Raw genomic sequence first — 26,055 nt, forward strand, 5'->3', positions numbered from 1 at the left:
CAAGTCTGTTGAATCCAATCCAGAGTGTTTGAAAAAAAAAAAAAACTCTAGTCAAAGTATCAGCCCTCTGGATATGGGTTCTATAAAAAACAGGGATTCCAGCTGAGTGGCACTTGGTAGACTTTGAACCCCTTTGAATCTGTGTCAGTGACATTTTTCATGCAGAACCACGAAATGTGATGAGTATATGTTAAAACGAATTGAAAGTTGGTTGGGAAAAAGTGAAAGCAAGATGAAGAAAATTCAAAATTTCTCATTAAACTCGAAACTGAAATTTTCAGCATACTTTCAGAATTATTATTTTCAAGTTTTGTAACTGTCCAGGGCAAATTTCTGCCCAGCCCAATGACAACTTGGAAAAATAATCTCCAATATGATGCAGATTAGCACTTTGGGATATATTTCTGAGACGTCCCATAAACTTCTTATTAATTTTTTTTTAAATTATTATTATTATTATTATTATTATTATTATTCTTTTCAATACAAAAAAAAGAATTGCACGTTGGTGCTAATTTTCCTTTTTTGGATGGCAAAAGCAGCTGTCAAATAGTCATGTTCACACCATTTCAAACTAAACGTGTAGACAATGTGTCCAACAGTGTTTTCTCAAATGATACATACACTCTTTAAACAAGAGTTTGAATTTAACAGCATTTTTTGCCTAATCCTGCAAACCTTTTAAAATGTCACTGTAAAATTTGCATATATTCAATTCAGTTGAGTCTCTGCTTTTATTTAGGTATCTTAAATCCTCTATAGAGAACAAACAGAAATGAAGCAGGTGAGGGCCTTTGGTGCATATTGTACCCATCACTGCTACCAGTTTTTCTTTTGGTGTCTTATCTAAACAAGCTATGGCAAGATAGTGAAAAAAAAAGGGAAAAGGGAAATAAAGAAATCAATTATCTTTTTTGCTGGCCGACAACACGAGTTACAATATGAGCACAACGTATTTGCTAATCACAAAAAAAAATAGATAAATGGATAAAAAGACTGAAGGAAGCAACAGGATCATTCTCTTTATTATTTCATACTGATTATCATCAAAATGTTCAGCATGCAAAAGATAATCCTGAAGCCTTTAATTGCCCTGCATGCCATGAATCTAAATCAATCTTTTCCTCCTCCTACCTTAAAGTGCAGTTCAGTAACTTACATGTGCTTTTTCCTGTCAGTGAAGTGTGTAATTTGCCTCTGCACCATCAGTTTAGCAGGAAGTTCCCAGCAGCGACCTTTAAAGTGCAGAAGCGCTGATGAGACCCTGTAGTTTAAATTGATCACTCTCAGTGTAATTGGATGCAGGTGTACTGAAAGTGGTGTTTAATTTTCATGCATATTTACCGTTCTGTGTATGCAAGCGCATCAAACACAAATATATATTAGGAAGATTAAAAAGTTGTGTAATATGTGCAGATGCGGTTACTTAAAGGAAATTGATTGAAAGTTTAAGGAATAATTGCTTCCTTTCTTACATGAATGTTGTCATGTCAGACTTTCTTTAATTATCACCGTTGGGGGGAGCAGAAATACATCTTGTCTTTTTGTTTACTTCATGTCAAAAAGGGAAAAAGTGATGCTCTAGCTATTGTTTTGATAACACTCAGGTCAGACTGAGTTGTGTAATGGCTTTTTTTAATCTTCTGACCCACATGTAGAGGAAAACTCAGGAGAAACCGTAAATCAGATTTAGAGTGTTTATTGAGAAATGACTAGGTAAATAACTGGTGACTGATTGTATCTTAAAAGGACCAATGTATCTGGGGGAGAGTTTCTTAGTCATGGATTTGAGTGGTATATCATTGGATGAGAGCCAAACCTTCTGCACTCGGGGTGTACCGAGGAGCTGGAGTGCGTTTTCTGTCCGCAAACTTCTTGTTCTGGACAGCAGTTCGGTGAAGGGCGGCGATGGTGTCAGTCCAGACTTTACGGCAGCGACGGATGTGATGGTTGACCAAGGTTACAGAGATGTCTTTCTCGTCAGAAGGGAAAAGGGGTGGTTGGTAACCTAGGGAGATCCTCACCGACAAGGCAGCACAGGTGCTCATCCAGGCTCTTGTCATCTCCCGCCTGGACTACTGCAACTCCCTCCTTGCTGGCGCCCCAGCTTCTGCCATCAGACCTTTGGAGCTGGTTCAGAAAGCTGCTGCTCGTCTGATGTTCAACCTCCCCAAGTTCTCCCACACGACTCCCCTTCTCCGCTCTCTATACTGGCTCCCTGTAGCTGCTCGCATCCAGTTTAAGACTCTGGTGCTAGCCTACAGGGCAGTGGAAGGAACAGCTCCTTCATACCTCCAGGCTATGGTAAAGCCCTACACCCCGGCCCGACCACTTCGCTCAGCGGCCACCAGGCGCCTGGCTGCCCCGTCACTCAGGGGTCCCTGCACACGATCGACACGGTCACGGCTTTTCTCTGTTCTGACACCCCGATGGTGGAACGAGCTCCCGACTGATATCAGGACAGCTGAGTCGCTGCCCATCTTTCGCCGCAGGCTGAAAACCCACCTCTTCAGGAAACACTACCCTGATCCGCCCTCTTAGGACATCACCTGCTTCGTCCTAGTCCCTTACACACTGATTTGTTTCCTAAATTGTCTTTGTTTTCTAAATTGTCTTCCCATCTGTCTAGGTACCTGACTTATCGCACTTACTCTAGCACTAGTTTTGCTCTTAGCTGTTTGGTTTTGGAAGGAAATGCACTTATGATTTCTTGTGACCTGAAGTTCTTTTGCCTACCGATGTTGAACGCACTTATTGTAAGTCGCTTTGGATAAAATGCGTCTGCAAAATGACCGTAATGTAATGTAATGTAATGTAATCTCGAAAGGGGACAAACCAGTTGCAGCAGAAACATGAGAATTGTGTGCATACTTAACCCAAGGCAAATACTGGTTCCAGTCGGACGGGTTAGAGGAGGTTAAGCAGCGTAAGGTGGCTTCGAGTTCTTGGTTGAGACGCTCTGTCTGACCGTTGGCTTGTGGGCGATACCCAGAAGATAGACTGACCTTGGCACCGAGAGCTGAGCAGAAGTGTTTCCATACTTGTGAAATGAACTGGGGCCCACGGTCAGACAGAACGTCGATGGGGATTCCATGGAGCCGGAAGACATGCTTGACCAGGAGGCGAGCAGTTTGGAGAGCTGAAGGGAGTTTCCTAAGCGAGATTAGATGACAGGCCTTGGAAAAACGATCAACAATGGTGAATATGGTTGTCATACCTTGTGAGGTAGGTAATTCTGTGACAAAAATCAACGGCTATGTGGGACCAGGGGCGTTTAGGAATGTTGAAAGGGTGAAGCAGTCCAGAAGCTGGTTGGTTGTTCTTCTTGTTTCTAGCACACACTGAGCAGGCCTGGATGTATTCCCTCACATCCTTATGGATGCTGGGCCACCAGCATCTGCGGGAGATGAGAGCGATGGTCCGACTGGAACCAGGATGGCAGGAGAACTTGGAGGTATGGTGGTTAATAATAATAATTGTGGTTGAGGTCTGGGGTCTGATTCCTTTTGTTGAGCTTGATTGATGATCTCTTCGATCTCCCAGGTTACCGAACCAATAATGCAACTGGAAAGTAGAATGTTTGTAGGTTCTGACGGGGAGTCGTCGGAAGAAAATTAATGGGACAGGGCGTCAGGTTTGACATTCTTAGATCCGGGACAGTAGTCAGTAGACAGTCGGGCTGAACCAGTATGGGGGCTTGAGAAAAAAGAGCTTTTAGTCTCTGAAAGGCATCTTTGGCCTCTGTGGTCCATGTGAAGGGAATCTTGGTGGAGGTGAGGGCAGTGAGTGGTGCAGCAATCCGGCTGTAGTCACGGATGAACCGACGGTAGAAGTTGGCGAACCCGAGAAAGTGTTGGAGCTGTTTCTGGGTCTCAGGGGTGGTCCACTCAGTAACCGCTTGTATCTTGGCTGGGTCTGCACGTACCTGCCCGCCCTCGAAGATGTATCCCAGGAATGAGACTGAAGATTTGTGGAATTCACATTTCTCTGCCTTAACATAAAGGCGATTCTGGAGTAGACGTTTGAGAACTGAACGGACCTGCTGTTTGTGTTCGGAGAGAGTTCTGGAGAAAATCAGGATATCATATAGGTAAAAGACAAAGACATTAAGGAAGTCACGGAGAACATTGTTTATAAGGGCTTGAAAAACAGAGGGTGCGTTGCATAGGCCAAAAGGCATTACCAGATATTCAAAATGTCCCAATGGCGTCTTAAAGGCTGTTTTCCACTCATCTCCCTGGCGGATGCGGACAAGGTGGTAGGCGTTGCAGAGGTCCAACTTAGTGAAGACTCGGGCCTCATGCAGAGGTCCGAAGGCAGCTGAGATGAGTGGTAGGGGGTTACGGTTCTTGATGGTGATCTGGTTAAGGCCACGGTAATCGATGCAGGGTCGAAGTAATCCATCCTTCTTGGCAACGAAGAAAAAAACCCGCCCCCGGAGGAGAGAAGGACGGGCTGATTATACCGGCAGTTAGGGACTTATTGATATAATTTTCCATCGACTCTCATTCTCGGCTGGAAATGTTGTAAAGTCTGCTAGTGGGTAGAGGGGCTCCAGGAAGAAGGTTAATGGCACAATCATAGGGACAATGTGGTGGAAGCGAGCAGGCCTTACTCTTGTTGAACACTTGTCTTAGATCCATGTAATCCTCAGGAACATTGCTGAGGTCCTGAGAGTCGATGGAGGGCTCATCCTCTGAGTGCAGGCTGGGAGGAACGGCAGCATGTAGACAGGAGGAGAGGCAGTCTCTTCCAGACCAGGCTTCCACCTCGCCCTTCCTCCAATTTATATGGGGGTTATGGATCCTCAGCCAGTCAAAACCTAGAACAATGGTGGGTTGAGAGGAGGAAAAAATGAAAAAAGCGGTTTCTTCATGGTGGTTACCGGCTACAATTAATCTTAGAGGTTGAGTCTGGTGAGTTATATGAGGAAGTGGTTTCCCATCCAGAGCTGTGGCATGAAGGGGCCTGTCAAGGGGGAGAGCCTCGAGGCGACATTGGTCCACAAGTGTCTGAGCTAATTAACGACTGTTCACAACCAGAATCAATGAGAGCAGTGAGTCTAATGGAAACCTTGCCAAAACAGAGGGTGGCTGGAAGGAGAATACGGGGATTGTTTGTGGGAATGATTTGGTCCCCCTGCCCGGGGACCCTCTCCTTCCTTCTGAGTTAGACAGACGGCTATGAAGTGATCCGGGCTGTCGCAATACAAACACTTGTGGGACTGCATCATCCTCTGCCGTTCCTCAGGTGTAAGATGGGTCCGATCAATCTGCATAGGTTCGGATTCCAGAACTGAGTTGGCAGAACTAGGAGGTTTACTGACGGGTGGACGGTGGATCAATGCTGATCTTTGAGCTGATCTCTCTTTTGTCCTCTCCCTCAGTCGGCCATTGATCCGAATGGCCAAATCGATAAGATCACCCAATGTCTTGGGCTCATCTACCAGGACTAATTCATCCTCCAGAGTTGCTTAAAGCATAAAAAAAAACACGCTCTTGAAAGCACTCGAGTTCTGGTTCATCAGCTGCAGGTGCTGCTGATGGGCTGGAGTAGACCAGCAGCAGTAGATCCAGTAGTCGTCCTCTGGTGGAAAAAACCTGAATGTAGCCAAAGTAACCCAGCCAAAACCCCATTTCCTGACAAGTTGGTTGTGTTCTGAGATCAGTGTCCTGACTTTTAATTATTCTGATCAGTACTTCAAATTCCCATCATATTTATGTAAAAAAATGCCAGGGAAAAAGACTTTTCTACAGGATAGATTAGCAGAACATAAATGTGCAATTTGCGCAAATAATGTTAACTATACTGTGGCAAAACACTTCTTGGATCACCATAACGTTTATCCATTTATGATACAATCCTTTGGAATTTATGATATCCCCCTTTGCATTAGAAAAGTTGACAAAGAAAACTCAACCAAAGCAAGATTTTTGGATATTTAAAGCTGCAGTCTGCAACTCTTTTTCAAACATAATGCCTGGAACTGTCCGGGGATTCTGAAAGTAGTACATTAAATACCCCATTACGAAAAAAAAATGAGTTCTCTAGGTCCCCTATATGTCCCGCTAGGTCCCTCCAAAGCCAGCAGGTTTGTTTACAAAATTGCAGACCGGACCGGTAAAAGGTAACCAATCAGGTTACGAGCTGGGCTCTGCTGCCTGTCAATCACCGATTGTGCACGCGCGATACAAGGTAGGCTCGTCCCCACGCTTATTTATCTAGACTATTGAACTTCATTACGGGCTAGTCTACTTACTGTGTCTTCCATGATCGCAAATGACAGGTGAGTTGATGAATGAGGAGTCGTGTACGCGCATCTGGCGTCCACGTAGACGTGCACGAGTTCTCATGTGTTTTGATGGGGCGGGACAGGAAGTTGAATAACTTTTTATTTTTTGGTTAAAAAATAAGCATTTCTTGCATTTTGCGACTACGGAGGTCACCGTTTTCAACTTCAAGCGTTCTGATAGATCATGTAAACTCTTAAAATGCCAAAAATTAGGACTTTACGTATGACAACAACAAATCCTGCAGACTGCAGCTTTAAATTACAGTCCATAAGATATCCAGGTCTGAATGAGGAGTTAGATTTTACAGGGTTTTTTGTAAATATTTATCATTTTGGTTTGGTAACATATTGGCTTTTTCTTTATAAATTTCATTTAAAACTCTTCTTGAAATTAATTAGACTGATTATTCATTACTGTTGTGGGCTAAATGATGCCATCTCTTGTAGTATTCATGCCTCCATTTTTTGTTTTTAGGTTTTCTATAGGAGGACTATTACTGAAGGAAAATTCCATTACAGGGGGAGAATTTCTATTCGTAGAATTCAACTAGAAAAAGACCATGGACTCCATTGAGTCGATTTGACTGCCTAAAGAGGGTTTGTAAATTCAAACGCATTGGTGTTTTCAAGGTAACTATGACTGTGCCATTAAAATTAAGGCTTTTCTTGCCTTTCTATCCCAACTGAAGATCATCTTAAATTAACATCATATTGAATCCAGGAAGCTCTCCCACACAAACAATTCTTTGCATTAAACATCACATATTATTGATGTCATGGGTCAAGCTGTCAGAACAGATTCAATGCACCTTGGCAGAGTGCACACACATTAGTGTTTCAGTTTTGAGTGCAATCCATTTGTTGAGAATACTATGATGTTACAGCAACATGGAACATAAGAAACCTGGTGCTTAATATCCGAGTATGCATGGCCCTTTAAGTGTCCAAGTTTCTAAATTTATATGTAGAGCTGTGTCTAATTTTCTTGTCATCTTAGCCACTATGGTCTTCACCAGCATAGAATATTCATGATTCTGAATAAGGTCTTTACCACCAAAGAATCCAGGTCGCCTATCCAGGTTTCTGAAAGCCAGGATAAAACTGGGTCCAGATTTCAGAAAGCAGATTAAGAAGTTTACATAAGCAACACATAACTATGATAGATTAAAGAAATTTAAGTCATAACCAGCATACAAGTGCGCATGTAAATTTAGCCTTTGAGTCTTAAAGCCTCAACACTACAAATGGTATGAAACACTATTTCTCTGAAAGATATCCCCTCATTTGATGTTTTGATGATGATGACGATGGAGAGAGCTCTTACTGAACACTGACATCTAAATGGTCCATAGACGTGAAGCCTAAATTTGAGCTCAGTTTGGTTCAAAGGTGAAGGTTTTGTGGTTTTGAAGATGTTGATTAGATAACAGCATTCAGCCCTGGTTTAAACAAAATTGTCTTTTAAAAAGAACTCGGCTACTAGGAAAGTCAACTCAACCCTGTCAAACACAGCAACTTACTTAATCATGCTCAGCACCACCACACTACGATACTGCAGAGAGTCTTTGGAGTATTAATAGCTGTAATTACTGAAGGATGCTAAATGATTGCCATTTTTTTTTACTTTCATCTATTTAACTGTACCTTTTATAAAGTCTCAAAATCATCTTATTAACAGTGTACCGCATGTATAGTTTTAGATTTTTCACATTCTAAATTAAATTTATTTTAAATTGTGTGGACCACATTTCATCCACCAGTGGAAAATAAGACTGGAACATCTCCATATTAACCAAGATTGCCTGCCATTGAACTCATAACTGAAAACAGCGATTGTGTGTTTTTGACAAGCTGATGCAATGGCCGCATTTTTGGGCAACAAAAAAGTGTCTCCAGAAGGTTTTTAGATGTCCAGACTGCAAATTAACCTATTTGCAAACAAAACTTAACATTGACATCCCAGTTGGTATTTCTGGAATTCTAGCATGATTATAAGACTTCAGTTGAGTGGATTCCATATTCACAACTATTTTGATTATATGTAATTTAAGTAATGACAACTAAAGTGCTTTGGCTTATAGTGGTCAAAATTTAGCTGGAAACATCCATGGCTGTTATGATACATGCACCAGTTACCGTGTTGAAATCACGTCTACTAATTCTCATTTCGTGACCGGGACAGAATTGTTTCAACATAGCATAAAGGTGATCACTCAGAACAAGTTTTCCTCCAAGCAGAAAAGTTTATCCAAAACTTGTCACCTTGCTCATCTGTAGAAGTGTATTTCAAAGTGAGTTTGTGATCTAAATTCAATTTAGGATTTGACAGTATATATAAGATGATTTGGTTCATTTAGAGAAAGATCAAAATCTTGCACAATACCAAGCCTGATGTGAATATTATTAGTTTTGCATGTCCTTGGTCGTTAACTAAAGTACAAGAGCAATTCTGACATTTAAATGGTCCTAGATGAAACAGAAATGGATAGCTAAAGTAAACAGATTTCATTCTCCAAGGACCAAAAAAATTTTGGGTCATATTTTCATGGTGATATTTCTAAAGACATGACGGACTGTATCAAAATAAAAAAAAATCAATCTGGATGAACCAACTAACAGATAACAATTTTTTCCTGGACAAAACTGTAGCCTTTCCTGGCATCCCGACACACTTGAGTTAAAAACACAATCTATGCAAACCCCACATTAGCACTTTGGTCTTAAGACTTGCAGTATGGAACAAGATGAAACTTATGTCTAATGTGTTCAGATTGTGTTTGAAGTCTACCCAGTGTGTATAACCAGTTATTTTATGAGCATACGTTGTAAATTCCATTCTCGAACCACCCTGGTAGATGTACGCAGGGAGATAAACAAAGTGTAAATCGTCTTCTGGGATTCTAGTTACGGAGATTTGTTTTGATTTGGGCTTTGACAGTTTTAATCACAGCTTTCTGTGGGCTCCCAGCATCTCAGTAAAAGAGAAAAGAGCTTAGCTGCTGGAGTATTTGAAGAGTTTCTCAGATGAATTATTACAGAATTTCATTGACAATGCAAAGTCAAGTTGATATACAGCTTTGATTTTAGAAATTTACAGTGAAACTGACCAAAACAGATTGTGGTCTGATCCACTTTAAATCTTGTCTGTGGTCCAGCTAAATGGAGTCGCTTGTACAGTTAATTTCCATTTGGATTCAGGCCCTCAGCAGCTCCACAACACGCTCGCATATCAAGGTGCTGGAATGGTCCCAAAAGAGTACACAGGCTTTGTTGCACCAGCTGTACCCAAATAGAGAACAAGCGTTGTATCCTTGAAAATTGATACATTTACATTTCCTGTTGTCTGTACCTTAAAAATAAAAGTGTAAACCACCATAGCACCATGCAGCTTGCACCTTTCTGTGAAGAGATTAGCTTATTTGCCTATAATTAAATGCTAGTCAAGGCACAATCAGGTTCTCACTGGATTTATGATTGACGATTTAGTATCTTTAGAATTAAACTGAGGTTTATTTAACTGAAGTACAATTTCTGTTTCTTACTTGGCACTTCTCTAACAACTGCACCTTTGGGTACAGAAATGAAACCCTTATTTCTCTGTGAGTACATTTACATCTTTCAGATCCTGTGTCATGCTCCGTTTACAAAGGCTCGGCTTACCTGCTGTGCCTCTTACTTGGCTCAACCAGCTGTCACGATATGTACAGACTCTATTGCTTGGCGACAGAATTAATTTTGACTGTCTAGTAACTCTTGCTCTGCTAAAGCAAACATGAAACATAACTGCCGTACTTTAAGAAAAGGGGTTATTGTCTGATGTTTTCTCTGAAGAAGAAAGAGCTTTTGTTTGCTTAATCTTCTTTAGCACAGGCATGGTTTTTAGTACATAAAAAGAAATATGGCAAGGACATAGCTAGCACAGAAACATGCAAAGAAAACCTTGTTTCCATCTGTTGTTTGAATATGAAAAAGATTGACATCTAATGTTTTTTAAAAAAAACAGAAGGAAGTATTTTGAATTAGATTGGCACGTCTCTCAAACTGACTATGATGGTTTGAATATACAAAACCTTGAAATTCAAACTGTGTAAACCATTTTACAATTTTAAGCTACAAATATCACAGCAATAAAATCAACTCAGCAATAGTCTATACACACAGCAGAATAGTAGTTTCTTACCTTTTCTCTTGCCTAGACAGACACATACTAGATTACTCACTGTGTGTAGCACAATATTCATATTATCAACATTTTAGCTGTAGATGATTTAGCCCAGTCTCTCCAAGAATTATGCCCATGTTGGACGATGAAACAGTCAATGCCACCTCTCAATGGCAAAAAAGGAAGCAGCAATTAGGAGTTAGATAGGCTGACATTGAAGGTTTGGAGGGCGGAGTGGATTCATGCAGAATATGGGAGTTTGCCATCTGATAAATGAACCTTATAAGCACAATATTTTGCCTAACCAATAACTGGGGTCAAACTAGAACAGGTTTATTTATTTAATTGGGAGTAATTACACTTTTCCAGAGGAATCATAGGGGTCATGAGCAAACTCAGGCTTCACTTCTGGAACTTCAACAATGTCTTACTCACAATACAAGCTTCACAGTGAATGTCTCATCACTGACAATGACATACATATACATATATATATATACATATATTGTGGTGTGTTAATTTCCAAGAAATAAATTTGGAGTATAGCGAGTCCAGATTTTGGGCTTTGTAACTTCGTAGACCCTTTTCACTTTGACAGAAAGAAAAATATCTAAATATAAGGACTCTGAGTCTCTAAGTCCAAGTAAAAGTTGTCTTTACTTTCTATATGTTGGGTGTGTATTTGCATTCATTAATACCACATAAGCATTTACAGTAAAACAATCAAATACAAATATTAGTGGGCCTTGCTCCACTGATGTTATGAATATCTCCAATTAATTATGCAAGATTCTCTCTAAGTTGAGTATCTTTCATTGAGAATGACAATGTGCTTGATTTCTCTTCATCTTCAAAAACACCCTTTTAGTCAAAGTATGCTGGGTTTGATTGTTTCCACAAAGCTGCCATATGCAGTGTTCTGCCGAAGCCTGGGGCGCCCTCACTCTTTGATGCATTTGCCTTTGCACGCATTAGTGAAATCAACTGAGGCTTTTATTATTGTCTATCCTCTGCGTGCTTCCATGCAGACAGAATTATATTAAAACGTGAATACAGCTTCTGATTGGAGATGTCCTGCATTGCTCTCAATGGTACGAGCTCAAGATTTGACCCACAGTCTGCCTCAAGACACACGCTGCTAGCCAGCAGTTCATAATTACACTTTTTGTCCCACACAGAGGCGATGGCAGTGTGATAGATATGCAGCATGAAGTGCTAGTAACTGAAAAGGCAGGTGAATCATTTATCCAGAAAAAAGTCTATGCTTTCAGAAACAAGATTGGTAGCTTTTCTATTTTATGGCAGCATAAGTACGATACTTGTAGGTAAGGCATCAGCTGGCTACTTTGTTATTGGAATGGAATTTTTTCTACTATTTTCTGACCTTCACAAGAAAGACTGGATGTTTCTTCTTTTTGTTCTAAGTCAAAAATATATTTTTTAAAAAAACAAACACTTGGAAATGAATTCCTTTAAAGAATACTGACACTTTCTGAACATGATTTCCTTTGACTCTTGTTAATGGAACTTAGGTACCACTCACTTGTCTGTTAGTTTATATGAAGCCACAACCAGTGGCAAGTAAGCTTACTGTAGCAAAAAGAGAGGAACCAAAGGGTGACTATTAGCTCACCTCTTTAAAAATATCAAAGTCTACCAAACAGCACCTCTAAGACTGCAGTAGCCTACTTACATATGAAAGCTAGACACTGATTCCTGCTGAGGAGTGAAGCAAAGTTTACATATGGATACAACTATCGGAATTTGTCTCAATTTGCCAGCAATTAAGGTGTTCTTTTTTTAATGAATATGGATTCTTTTAAAACATAAAAGTGGAATAGATCTTGACGAGTAACTCTCAGCAAGAAAACTAATTTTCATGCATATCTTTCCCCTTTGTGAACCCTTTAGGGAAATGTTAACACATGCACCGTGGCATGAAATTATTTTGGAGAAGGATAGCATATGAGAAAGCAAATGTAGAAAACATTTGCTCTGTTCTTCTTGCAAAGATTTTCCAGTCAGCCCACTTGTAAAATGTCCAAAAGATCATCGGGGGAATGTGATGATCGTGATGAACTTATCTTTTAGAGCATTTGCTGCGAGTGTGCATGCAAGTTTCTGCTTCAGTTTCTTTTTCGTTGACCTGTTTCTGCTTTTGCTTCGGAGCACACTCCGAAGGGTAATATGAGTGTGAGTCAATTGGAAAAGTAAAATGTGCAGGATGAATTAGTGCCTTTCATCTGTACCTTTTGTTTTTCAACAGCTCAACATCGGCATGCTGGCAAAAAACTTAAACTGAATCTGTCCAGGAATCTGAATATGGAGCAAATGGAGCATTTCAAAAGGTTGATATGCTTTGTAAAATGTAAATAAAACAAAAAAAATCATGATTTGTAAATCTCATAAACCACTGAATTGTTTTCACTACAGAGTATCGAAGACATATAAAATGTTGATTGGGAGACATTTTGATATTTCATGAAAAGTTTGAGCTCATCCTGAAATTGACGGCAGCAACACGTCTCAAAAGAGATGAGACAGGGCCATGTTTCCCACTATGTAGCATCCCTTCTTTCAACAACAGTCCATAAACATATGGGAACTGAGAGGACTGGTTGCTGGACCTTTGGAAGAGGAATACTATCCCGTTCTTGTCTGATATATGATTCTAGCTGCTCAGGAGTCCTGGATCTTACTTAAATTTAGCTTTTCATGATGTTTTTTAATTGGTTAACGGTTTTCACTGTAGGCAGTCCAGCACTCAGACTTGTACTGCGAAGCCAAGCTGTTGCAAATGATGAAATTTATTGTCTTGCTGAAATATGCAAGGGCTTCCCTGAAAAAGAAGTCCGGATGGGTGCAGATTTTGCTCTAAAATATGTATACACCTTTCAGCACTAATGGTGCACATTATGTGCAAGTTGCCAGTTTCTTATGCACTAATTCTCCCCCATACCATCAGATATGCAGGTATTTGAACTGAACAATGTATTTATTATATATATTTATTACTATTTATTGTATCAACAATGTATCCAGATGTGTTTGTTAGTATTTGTTAGTATGGAAGTCACAGCTTCCATGATTTCCAAAAGGTATTCCAAGTTTGATTTGTCTTACCACAGAGAAGACTTCCACTTTGCCTCAAATCCATTAAAAAAAATTTGGCCCAGAGAAGACAGTGATATTCCTGGATCATGTTCACGTGTGGTTTCTTCTTTGCATCATAGAGCTTTGACCTGGATTTGTGTGATTGTGTGATTTGGCATGAACTGTATTCACAAACCATGACTTCTTGAAGTGTTCTCGAGCCCATACAGTAATTTCCTTGAGGAAATCATGTCTGTTTTTAATGCAAAGCTCCAAAATGGATATTTAGCCATCTCCTTTGCACACAGCAATATCTCGTTTAGGTGCCAGATTCTCAGGACCTTTTGGTTATGTCATGTACTGTAGGAGATGGAATAACTAAAGTCTTTACAATTGACGAATAATATTTCAAAATGAATCCATACTTAGTAGACAGTTTTTTGCAGACTGCTCATTTTTACTTCAGAGACTCTGTTACTGTACGGTATCAAATAGATAATGCAAGAAATGATCAGAGATAGCCCTTATTAAATATACTGTCATAGTCCACCTTGCAGTTTGTTGACACATTGCGTGATTTGTATTGCTTTCTTAGCTGTGAGAAACTGTTACTAAGGATCTGCACCAGTTTAAATGGAATATGTAAAATGCTGAAAGCGCGTACAGAATTAATTTGATCATCGTCATGTCTAAATGAAGTTTCAAAAGAAGAATAATGTCACTTTTTATAAAAAGAGGGAGAAAATCACAGAAAACAGAAGAAAGACAAAATTTTAAGGAGTAACAGAGGACACAGCATATAGAGAGGCATTGTGGGAGGCATTAAAGTGCCAAAGCCTGTTGCTGTCATCCACAGATAAGAGCACAAAACACACACACGCATGCGCACACGCACAAAAGATGCTTTCTCCTGCTTCAACTCACTCACTCAGGGAATCTCATCACCTCAAACTGAAAATCAGTTTGTCTCAGTAGCATCCGTCTCCTTGGCTACGACTTGCTGTCCATTTAAACCGGCCCTTTAGGACTTGTTCATTGTAACACTGCAACAAGTTTAGCTGAGGACATTCAAGCTATTTATTTTTTATGTGAAAAATTAAGTAGAAACATTAAGCAAGGTGTTTAAAGGTCAAGATTACAGAGCCATAAACTCTACTTTTTTCCAACTTCAGTTTTTACTGAAGATTAATTTGAATGCATAAGGTGTATATTTAAACAATTCACAGTCTCAAAAATGATGTTTGACATGTCAAAGTGTGAGAAGAAGGACTTTGGAGTCTTTATCTTGCATCATAATGAGAGAGGAATGCAAGTTCCCTCCTTCCCTTCACTTGTTACAATTTAGGTATTGGTAAGAGACTGAGGTGCGAGGTTGTGTGTGTGTGTTCTTATCGCAGTCATGTTGTGGGAATATAAATCTTATTTCACATCATGCGGACAAGCCTCTCTTTTGCGGACAAGTCCTTAAAACATTAATTAATATTAACATTAAAAAATATTACTGTATAAGCATTGTTCCATCAACACGTGATGTAAGTGTATTATTCATAAAAGACTGTTAAATGATATTTGCAAACTTTACACAAACTTTATACTCATGTTTTCAAGTTAAACATTAAAAAAAAATCATCTATTCTGCGGACTGTGTTGAAACTTAAGATGGGGAGGCTAGCTCAAGGTGGCCACTGTAAAACTTGTCTGTGTCATGCAACATTCTTTTTCTCATAATTTTGACTTTTTTCAGAAGCCACATCTACTCAGATTGGTCAGTTTTTTGTTTGTTTTTTTAAATGGAAAGACCACAGCATAGTTTTTTTTGTTCAAAGCATGCTTAATGCTAGTCAGGTATTATATTATACGAATGTGCTACATGGTGACTGTAACTAGTAAGAGAAGAAAAGCCCAGCTTCCATTGGGCAAGGGGCAGGGGCAGGGACAGGGCCACACACAGACAAACAAGACAAACAGCCATGCACATCAGCTATGTCACTCCTAGGGACAATTTAGAGACACCAATCAACCTAACGTGCATGTTTTTAGACGGTGGTAGGAAGCTGGAGTAAAGCCATGCATACATGGTGAGAACGTGCTAACTCCACACAGACAGGATCCAGCTGGGATTCAGACCAGGAGCTCTCTTGCTGTGAGGCCACAGTGCTCCACTGAAAAAAGTGACTTTCTGGTGAAGTAAACTCTATTAGAGTAACTGTCATCATTTCTACCTTGTATTTTTAAGATTCAGTAAGAACTAGAGCTTCTTCAGTAAAATTAAACATTTTATTAACCTAATACATGACTTATGGGGAAAGAGTAAGTTTTACTTCGGTTTCCTCATACAATTTAAATGTTTAATAGTTGTATGTACATAAATCTAGAAATACTACATAAACTTTACTCTGAAAGTGTATCGTTAAAATCTACTAAATTACTTCATAACAGCAAATACTACAGATATATAAAATTTACTTAAAATTTTGAGTAAAATGATGTTCCTGCCTATGAAAAACAAGTAGACTTTACTTAATTTGTTTAAAAAAATAGAACTTAAAACTTAGATGTAATTAAGTAAATGTTACTTAATATCTTCAAAACTGTTATGTTTTATGGTAAGTAAAATTTACTTGATATTGCAGCATTAAATATTACTTAAATCATTTGAGTGCAAACACTTACAAAGGGTTTTTTAAGTAAATCTTATGAGTTGTTGTTTTTTCAGTTTTACTACCACAGCAGTGTGCAGCCCCAGACCGAATCAGTACTTTTAAAATGCATGTAACCACAGTCCTTAGTCCTACCAAAAACATACAAAACTGAGATTCTCAAAACCAGACTAATACATCCAGATAATTTGTTTGGAGACTGAATCCGTCCTGCATGTACACGCACAACAAGACTCAAATGGGCCTATGTGCTCATCCACCAACTTTTTGCATCTTTTTGCCGGAAATGTTTTTTTATCAGCACTCATGTCGACATTCGCATATAACTATGCACACTGTAGCTGTGCTGACTACGCCCACATGCAGGTACAAACACATCTTCATCAAAATCTATGGAGGATGAAACAGATGTACACGTTTTGGTGGAATTCAGCAGTATAACAATACGAACACGCTACAAATGCAAGGGATGTAAATTTAACAGCAACTTACAATTATTATGAAATACAGAAATATACGACTGAAAATCCGCCATAAGTTTTCAGGAATACTTTACTGTGTGATCTGTCTTAGAAAAATTACTCCTCATTCCTTTGTTCAGTGCTGTCTGGAACAGGGGTAGCATTTCTGGAGGGTGTGACATTATTTTACACACATGTTTGGCAAATCTTAACAAATATGCCAAAGTGCTGGGAGCATTATACCGTTGCTGCAGATGCACAGTTGTGGAATGATTTAAATCAATTTGCCTGGTTACATTTCTTATGTTCAGGGTAGCCTCAAGCAGACCCTTAGCTTTGTTCCTCAGTGGCTTAGTCAGCCATGGCATTGTGCAGACAGGCTGAAGAATTAATTTCAGTGCCCTTCAATAACCCTGGTCCACATCATTTTTAGGCATGGTCAAAAGTTTTATCAGCTTACTCAAGGTGTGAGCACAGCTCCAGTTACGAGAAATTTTGGTTGACAGAAAAATCTGTAGGCTACTCTATTTCTCAGACTTTTCCCACAGTCAACAATTAAAAAAAATACCCTTGTATTTAAAAACAATTCAACCTTCATCTTTAAAAAAAAACAAGAGTATGTCTGTCTTTGAATTCAGAATAAGAAACATTTCTTCAAAATTCTCGAATCACACAACTCTGACTCTGTTACTCTGTGTAACTCCCCTTGTGTCCACAAAACACAGCAACATGTGTTCTGATACAAACCACCATGCAAAGTATATTAAATCTGCAATATTAAAGTGTTTGGATTGTTTGTCACTGAATTTAATTTTAAATTACGTTGTGTTTTTATTATAAATATCTTTTTGTTTTCTTACTAAGAGGAAATTAAGTTCTGCATTTGTCAGTTATGCTGCTCACCCCACAGCCTGTCTGCATGCTCAAAGGGATTCTCTGACACATTAAAAAATATTGCTCTTTTGCATTGTCCTTTCTATTATATAATTTGATAAAATTGCACTTTTTTAAAAAATCTCTCAACGAATTCTATGTTAATATGCTTTTAAGGCAATCACGCAACATATGTCTATTCATTATTATTCTAAAAATCATCCATAACTGCTTTTTGAATATTTTTCTGACATTTCAAAAGCATCATCAAGAGAGTTTTTCAAGAGATGGAGTCATAAGTTTGACAGATATCGAGGGATACTGAGGAGAACGTTATTTTTTTTTAATATCAAATTTTCTTGAGAGGGGACTGTTCTTCACAGTGCCAGTAAAGAGTTGATTTCGTGTCTGATGGATACGCAAACAAGGTAAAATCCCCACAAACCAAACTTATTAGGCTTATTACAATGACATAAGAGCAAAGCATTATGATACTTTGCCAATTACCATCCTCTTCAGTTGCTAAATCTAATGTCTCAGTCGGTGCTTAGATTGAACACAAAGCGCTCCCAAGCTCAAACTTAAGCATCTATAGCTGTACAGAGTGGTAAATAACACTCATTTTCATGTATACTCACTGGGATTTACTCATAGAGGCATTAAAATCTACAACAAAACTCACCTTATGAGCACCGACACCCCCACGTCTTCACAGTTCTTGTAGACATGGTCCCACGTGTCCTGGATGATCTCCCTCTCAGCGTCGGACAGCGGCTCCGCACGCTCTGGTCGGTCGTCGCACTCTCCCCTCTGCACTCCCAGCAGCTGAGGAGGTGGCGAGGGAGACGGCGGAGACTCCCTGCAAGACATCCTCCTGCGGCGCAGCAGCCCGGAGGTTCCCAGCAGCGCCCGGGGGAGGTAGGGAGCCAGGGAGGGGGGGAGGGAGATGGAGAGCTGAGACCCCACGGCGGGAGCTGGGAGGGGAGTCGGGATGAGAAGAGGAGCAGAGAAGAAGGAGGAGAAGAAGGAGGTGGAGGAGAGAGGGAGAACAGAGGAGCCAGACAGCCTCACTGCCACCAGAAGAAAAAGGGAAAAAGAAGCTCCTGATCCCCACTGAGCTCTGACTCCCAAATCTCCCTCGCTGCTTCTCTCTCCAACTAAAAACTTATTTGTCTCACTTATTTTGTGCGCCTTCCTTCCCCTCTTCTCCTCACTTCTCCTTCCTCTCTCCCTACGTTCTCAGTGAGGGAGATGCTTGCCAGTGATGCTGATGTTGCTCTTCCGTCACTTCTCTCCCTCTGATCCTCTCGCTCTGGTGGAGGAGATGAGGCATTCGGAGGCTGCCGTGTGTCTGTGTGTGTTGTGAAGACCTAATGGAATGAGAGCAGGGTTGGAAGAAAAACGGAGAGACAGAGGGGTGAAGAAATGTGGAGAAGAAAAAAAGCAGAGGAGCGAGGAAACGTTGAGGGTCTCCAACAGACATATACAGAGCACATGTTTGAACACACATATTGACACATCCAACCACTGAGAATGTATATCTATTTATGTATAGCTGTCTGTTTTAGACACAAAACGTGATGCAAATACGTGTAACAGTAACATCATTAGTGCTGGGAGTTGTGGTTGTAGCAGTGTCATTGGCACAAGGTCATTTGCGTTAATATTGCTGAGATTAATTTTGTTTGCATGAGCCTATTTAAGAATAACACTAAGCCAGCTAAATCTATGCATATTTTCTATGCAACCTTACTATTGCAAACAATACATTTTGGTGTCTCCTGCTTTGTTCAATTGTTGACTGAAAAAAGTACTGTTAATTTTCACCACGATTTTACCAGATAATTCCCCTGCATAATTACACAGCAAGTGGAAAATAAAGCTAATGCAGAGGTGTGATCAAATTGTGGTTCCTCAAATCTACTTCAGCCAGTCTCCAAAGGTGTGTAGATTCCCATAAACCCTTAGCCTGGCTGAGGCGTCCACATCTCGATGAGATGGTGGTCTGGGAACTAGGTGTGCATTTTCTCGTATTTGAGGCTTGGTTTACGAATGCCTAGAGCCGTTTATTGGGCGCTACAAATGTCTATCAAATGGCGTCTGGTTCTTCCCATGCTGCTTTGCGCGCGATTCATAGCCAATTGTATCACTTATACCAGATGACGTACGTAGAGCGACAGAAATTCGACGAGGAAATGCATCCTTCTTGGCAATGAAATCTTTCAACGCCAAACGTTGCTCTTTTTTAAAAGTAAACTTGCGTTCTAAGCTACTTAAAACACTTTCTAAGGCTGCATCGAACGGTAACGTTGTGTCCGCTGCCATGTTGGATTAACACTCTACAAGCTTCGGTGTCGCGCATAGACGTCGTCATCGTCTTGCTGCCCCCCCCTGTTCTGTGATTGGTTCCCTAACTCAGGCAAAAATAAGGGCGGTGGTTTCCAGGCTGCCTTTGCAGTGTGAATGAAATCGTGCGCAAAGCAGCATGGGAATTCCCAGGCTAATAGAACCTATTATTTTAATGCAAACTGTAAAATAGAAAATAGATAACTCTACATCTACTGTATCTACCTATTTATTCAAGTTAGTTGTATAAAGCTTCAGATTTTGAATTATTAAAGGTGGGACTACTTTGAGTGACAGCTGGGTGCCTTGTACACAACCGCTTGGACATTGGCCCTTTTTACTTGGCTGTTATCCAAAAAACGAAATCCTTGTCCACTTGGAATCCTTGTTAAGGTGCAACTTTTCCCATCTGAGTGATTCACACAAGCCAAACAAACCTGATTCAGAGACACTGTAGTGTGCGCTTGAAAACAGCAAGCCAGCACCACAGGAACTGAGTGATAACAGTAAGACTGCAAACCAATACGATGGCAGAGGAGATCAAAGCCGAGAAACACATATTATTCTGTGACCCAAAGGCCAAACATGAACCTTAAGAGTGGGTAGCTGCTGCAGTGAAAAAAGCTACCACAGAGTCGGACGCTTCTACAGATGACCTCTACAACTTAACAGCCAGTTTCTTACAAAAATGTGGCATCAATTTAAAGCTTGGATCTTCCATTGTTTGTCAGATCCAGAGATGTAGGTTACAATACCACTTTTGTGTTGTGTTTGTGTACTTTATGGGTCAAAGGGTCAAAAGAGTCATATAATCCATACATATTTACATCTGGCCCAAGTGGCGCTTACATAAGAACTTTGACAGAAGCTTGGCATTTTGTCTTAGGAGTTCATGTAGTGGTCTGATGAAATAATATGGAATAACAGCTAAAAAGGAAAGCATTTATGTTATTTTGTATGCTCATACAAATTTAATCTATGAACTCCTCCAATCTGTTAACTAGTAGATTAATGCAATACTTTTTACAAAGCTTTTGAACAATCTATCAATTCTGTATTTAGCCGATAAAAAGAGTATCTGTCAAATTCGTACCTAGTTTGTTTTTGTCAATCAAATGATATCCTCATCAAATGCCCATAATACGCAATCTTTAGTTAGCGTGTGTCATGAAGCAACAAGACATGGTCATGCATACATATGGGGAAAGGGTTAAACAAATAGCTGTTAAGCTACCACACGGAATAGAAAAACTTTCCTTTAGTGTTCATGCCTTACATTGAACATCGAGACTGTCATAATGCATTTACTTGGTGTATTTAAAGGGCCTTTCCACATATTTATATAATTGGTCAAATAATTGGTACATGGAGTAGTCAGATACGTATGCGTGATCTTGAATGGGTTACAGAATCCATCTTTGCATCTATAGTTGCTGGGTAATGTACTCTGACACTCGTAATGGACTGGGGTAAAAATATGGAATTTGTTAATTTGCTATTCACCAGCCTAAGCAAGGCAGGTGAATGGACTGTGCACCTGTGACCTAAATGTTAAAAGATTAATGATGCAATGACATTTGTCTGCTATACACATGGATTAATATTAAATTACCTTTACAATTATATACCACTTAGCATTTTTTTGGTTGAAAATACATCTAAATGGTCCATAGATATCTAGGCTGAAATTAAGATAAATCTAGTTAAAAAGTTACATTTTATTCTACATCAATACCCCATCTGAAGTTGATTAAATGATTATTGAAGATTTGCATATATCCCAGATTTGACAAGGATTGGCATAATAAGTAGAACTAGCCTACTTTGGAATCAAACACAAGACCGTCACCTTACAAACGCTTCTCACAGCTTACTGTGCTAACTAGTCGATCAGTTATTAAGTGCACTCATCAATCATATTATCATATTGTAGTTTTTGTTTTTATCAAACCTAAGGTAAGGATACAGAAACAGGAGGCCATTTGATAAATGTCCCTTAATTAAATCTATACTGGGACGGATGTTTCCAAAATGCAAGTGACCAAATGAGCCCTGTCACCATCACCAGGGCTTTGCCTGGATGCTCTTTGGAGAATATGCTGGCTGTGACTCTGTGGAGGATGATGTTATCCTCCTCATCTCTACTGTCTGTCTCACCCATGCCTTCGATAGTACCGCCACCTACCATCCTCACTGTAGTATCACTACTGCCGCAGTTATTTTTCATGTTTTCTATTTTATTCCCCAAAATTCAGAACCACATTTCTGCTTTGTTGTACATTCTTATCTACTGTATTTATTCAAAATTTGGATTCAATTGAAAGCAGGGCCTCCTGTAATTTGGGGGGGGGGGGGGGGGGGGGGGGGTATTTTATTCACAATAAAACATAGAATACATATGAAATGGTTGGAGCAATACATTTTACTATATCGTGAAAAATATTAGCTGATATAGTAAGCAGTATATGATATAAAGTAAGAGTTACTTACTTTTCCAGCAGGAAAAGGAGAAGAAGAACAAGTTGGAATTAATTAGGTTACTAACAGATCAGTAACATGATGTATATATGAATTATGAAGTAAATCCAGAATACTCTAAACTCTCAGAAAATCAATATTAGATTAAATCACTGCATGGGCTCAGAAATTCTTCCAGAAATCACCTTCAAAAACATTTTGCCATGCTATCAACAACTGCAGGTTAAAGGTCTATAATGCAGAGAAGAAACCACATGCGATTGTGATGCCGACAAGCATATAAGGAAAATAATAGTCATTATTTTTAGTCAAGCCAGTTTTTCAACAGTGGTTTGGATGCCGTGTCGCTGGAATGATTTCTGCTGGTGTTTCTAACATTTTTTAACTGTCAAGATGCATAACCATGGCATTGGTGCATTTTTTTGCATGTTGGAGCACCTAACTGGGCATTTCAAAGCCATGGAATCCAGATAAAGAGACCTCTAAGATACGGAACAGGAACAGAATATACAACAGAGATGGGACCAAGTCACACATGTGCAAGTCTCAAGTAAGTCTCAAGTCTTAGCTTTCAAGTCTCAAGTAAGTCCCAAGTAATTTTTTCTTGGTCAAGTCAAGTCAAAGTCAAGTCACCTTATTATTGCAATTTTACCTGCAGAATCTGATCTTAATAAAGTGAAAACACAAAGATATAAGTAATTGTCAGTAAACATCATTGGCCAATGTGTCCAACCTGTCCACCCCGTATCACATCAAGCTAACGTTAGCTAACTACCGACTAGGTTTACAGGATAATATTAGCTTATTTGACAAGCACTTACTGGTCAGAATGGATCTTCAAATGACGAACAAAGTTCGAAGTTATGCTAGATGCTTAACACTCAAGTCATTCAAGTCATCGTGTCTCAAGTCAAGTCAAGTACCGAGTCTTTAACTTCCAAGTCCGAGTCGAGTCTCAAGTCTTTTATTTTTTGTCAAGTCAAGTCACAAGTCATCAAAACAGCAACTTGAGTCGACTTGAGTCCAAGTCACAGTGACTCGAGTCCCCATCTCTGATATACAATATTGAATATAAAGTATCAAGAAGGAGAAAGTTTAAACCATTTCTTCCTTTGATCGTCATGGGAAATGTGAGATCACGAACAGAAAAGAAAATGGATAAGCTTGGATCCCTGAAGAGAACACAGCAGAAATATCAGGAGGGCTATGTTATCTGTATGACAGACATATGGCTACAAAAACAACTCTAACATCTCTCTACCCTGTTTTTGTCACGGCCTGGTAACTATCCGTCTGAAAATATGGACTCAAAAGCAGACAGAGTGAGTCTAGGTAAAATAATTCATTAATAAGCGATGTTGGTGGTCCCAAGATGGAGGGGAGGGTGCTGGTTGTGTTACTTGTTTCCGAGTCGGCGGCATGGCGAGCAGGCAGGTAAGTGATACAGGCTGAAGCGGTAATCCAACTGTGGATGGCGAAACAGGCACGAGGAAACCAGAAGACAAAGAGTGGATGAGGGAGACGAGCACTGGAGGAGACAGGTTAAGGTAAGGTTTCGCAGAAAGTAAACTCGCAATGGAATCACTGGAGTCGGCCTGATTACCTCAATGAATGTGAGACAATCTGGCGAAGACTGGTTGCTCCTGCAGCTCCTATAAAAGTGTCCCGATGAGGGCAGATGAGGAGTGGGTGTGATGGCAGGAGCAATCCAGACTCCGCCCAAGGCTCTCAGGAAACCTGCTCAGGCCCGCCTAAGACTCAGAAACCAACAACAACAACAGCCAAGCATGGTCGTGACAGTTTTGGTCCAAATGAGCAGACAAAGACTGCAGAAGGAGGAAGGACAGCAGTGCCTTTTAACAATAGATGGTGTGGTCGTGAATAGGTCAATGAGAGGCAGAGTCTCTGTGCCCCAACTGTTCAGCTGTTAGCTAAGTTGTTGCCAAGCTGTAGTGTTACAAAGGAAGAGCAGGCTGTGCAGCAAAACCAGGAAGATAACTAGCAAAGCCAACCTTAAAAGTTCAGAAACACATCAGCAGCAAGCAATTCTGTCCCTGATGCTGTCCTCTCTGCACTGCACTGCAGGGCTGTGATTGTTGTGATTTTGTCCTGTTTATGTACACACAATGTTTGAAATTAATCATATTTATCATATTAAACCTACATTTTTTGTTATTTCATTTTTGAAAAGTTGTTAAAATTACAGTTTCATCTCAGAATCTGAGAAAACATGGGTCCAAAGCAACATCAGGGTGCAGTTACTGCTGAGTTGTTGTTTCTGTTAGACAACTGGTTTACACTTACATCAGCTCAAAATAGTACCTAGAAGTTTTCAATTCACCCCATTGGGGATGATGAATACATTTTTAGAAAAAGCAATAACAGAGATTTAATTTTCCTGAAAATATGAAGACATCCTCTCTGGCAGCTCCTCGTCAGATGATGGCATTTGTGTCTTGCTCTGTCTCTAATGGCCAAAAAAGTACATGTGACATTAATGAGAGGGTCTGTGTTTTGAGTTGTCTTCTTATTGATAGCAAAATTTATTGTTACTGTCTAGAACACCAAGCTCTCACTCAGATAGTTTGACAGACGACCTGGATTTGATCTAGTAGTGCAAATGTAAAGACTAAAGTTTGTTGCAGTCTCCATAGCACCTGTAGCTCTGTCACAACTTTTAACTGTTGTTATTACTAAAGATGAGAGTAGAAAGTAAAGTTATGAGTTATATTTACAATAGTTATCACCGTGTTTCACCAGCGATCCAAAAAAAAAGGGAGCTGGTGACATTAGTGAGACATCCATGAGGGCATAGAGAAAGCCTGAGTGGAAGGAGAAAGGCTCATACCGTAGACCAATTGCAACATATTTGCACACAAGCAGGGACTTTTTTTAATTTTAGGGCAGAGTTTTGTGGTACATTGTGTTTTTCATGCATGACAGTACAATAGCACTAAATAGTTATTTTCTACATAAAGGTGAAAATTGTGTATTTTTCTACATAAAGCAATTTGCTAATATTGAAATGAAACTACAAAATAACCCCAATGTGTAATGAAAGCTTTTTTACTAATCCTGTTAATAACAGGTGCGGAGATGGATGTTGTAGACGACTATGGGAACATGGGAGTTGACAGTTTGGACTAGAAAAGCAACACTGAAGCTGTCTATTAAAAGGGACAGAATAGAATGTACTTCTTGAGGATGCTGAGGTCCATCAATGGACGTTGTCTTTTATATACCATAGTTCCATGTCTTTTATTAGTATTAGATGGAGAGTGCAAGCTGCTTCGCAGCCATCTGTTGGGGCAGCTGCATTAGAGCCAGAGACACAGAGAAACTGAATAAACTATTAAAGAAGGCCCTGTGGCTCTGTGCTGGGGGGTTGCTCTGGAGTGCCTGAAGCAGAGTCCACAAAGAATGTTGCACGTGTTTCTGAACATGATGGATAAAACTGAACATGATAAAGTGTTGAAACAATGGACTGAGTTCAGTCAGAGACTTCTTCAGCCCTTCTGCATCAAAGAGCAGTACGGAACTGTCACAAGGCCAGCGTCGTGACAGTTTTTGTGCTTGTTTGTACTGTTTTCTGTTTTGTCTTTGTCTCTTGGTTCTATTTTTGTTACCTTTTCCTTCCCCTTGCACTCTCTCACCTCTGGATCTGCCTACCTGCCACTCCACACCTGCCCT

At 39.9% G+C, this 26,055-nt stretch overlaps 1 protein-coding gene across 1 annotated transcript in view; it reads right to left on the reverse strand.

Moving 5' to 3' along the window:
* cygb2 (cytoglobin 2) overlaps positions 1–18,874 on the reverse strand; it is a 33,104-nt gene extending 14,230 nt beyond the window's left edge. Inside the window, exon 1 of the mRNA XM_075462559.1 lies at positions 18,224–18,874. Coding sequence (XP_075318674.1) covers positions 18,224–18,411 — 188 coding nt within the window. The 5' untranslated portion in view covers positions 18,412–18,874. The remainder of the gene's footprint in view (positions 1–18,223) is intronic.
* Between the last annotated feature and the right edge of the window lie 7,181 nt (positions 18,875–26,055).

This window comes from Odontesthes bonariensis, chromosome 4, assembly GCF_027942865.1.
Source record: "Odontesthes bonariensis isolate fOdoBon6 chromosome 4, fOdoBon6.hap1, whole genome shotgun sequence".
Classification (NCBI taxonomy): Eukaryota; Metazoa; Chordata; class Actinopteri; order Atheriniformes; family Atherinopsidae; genus Odontesthes; species Odontesthes bonariensis.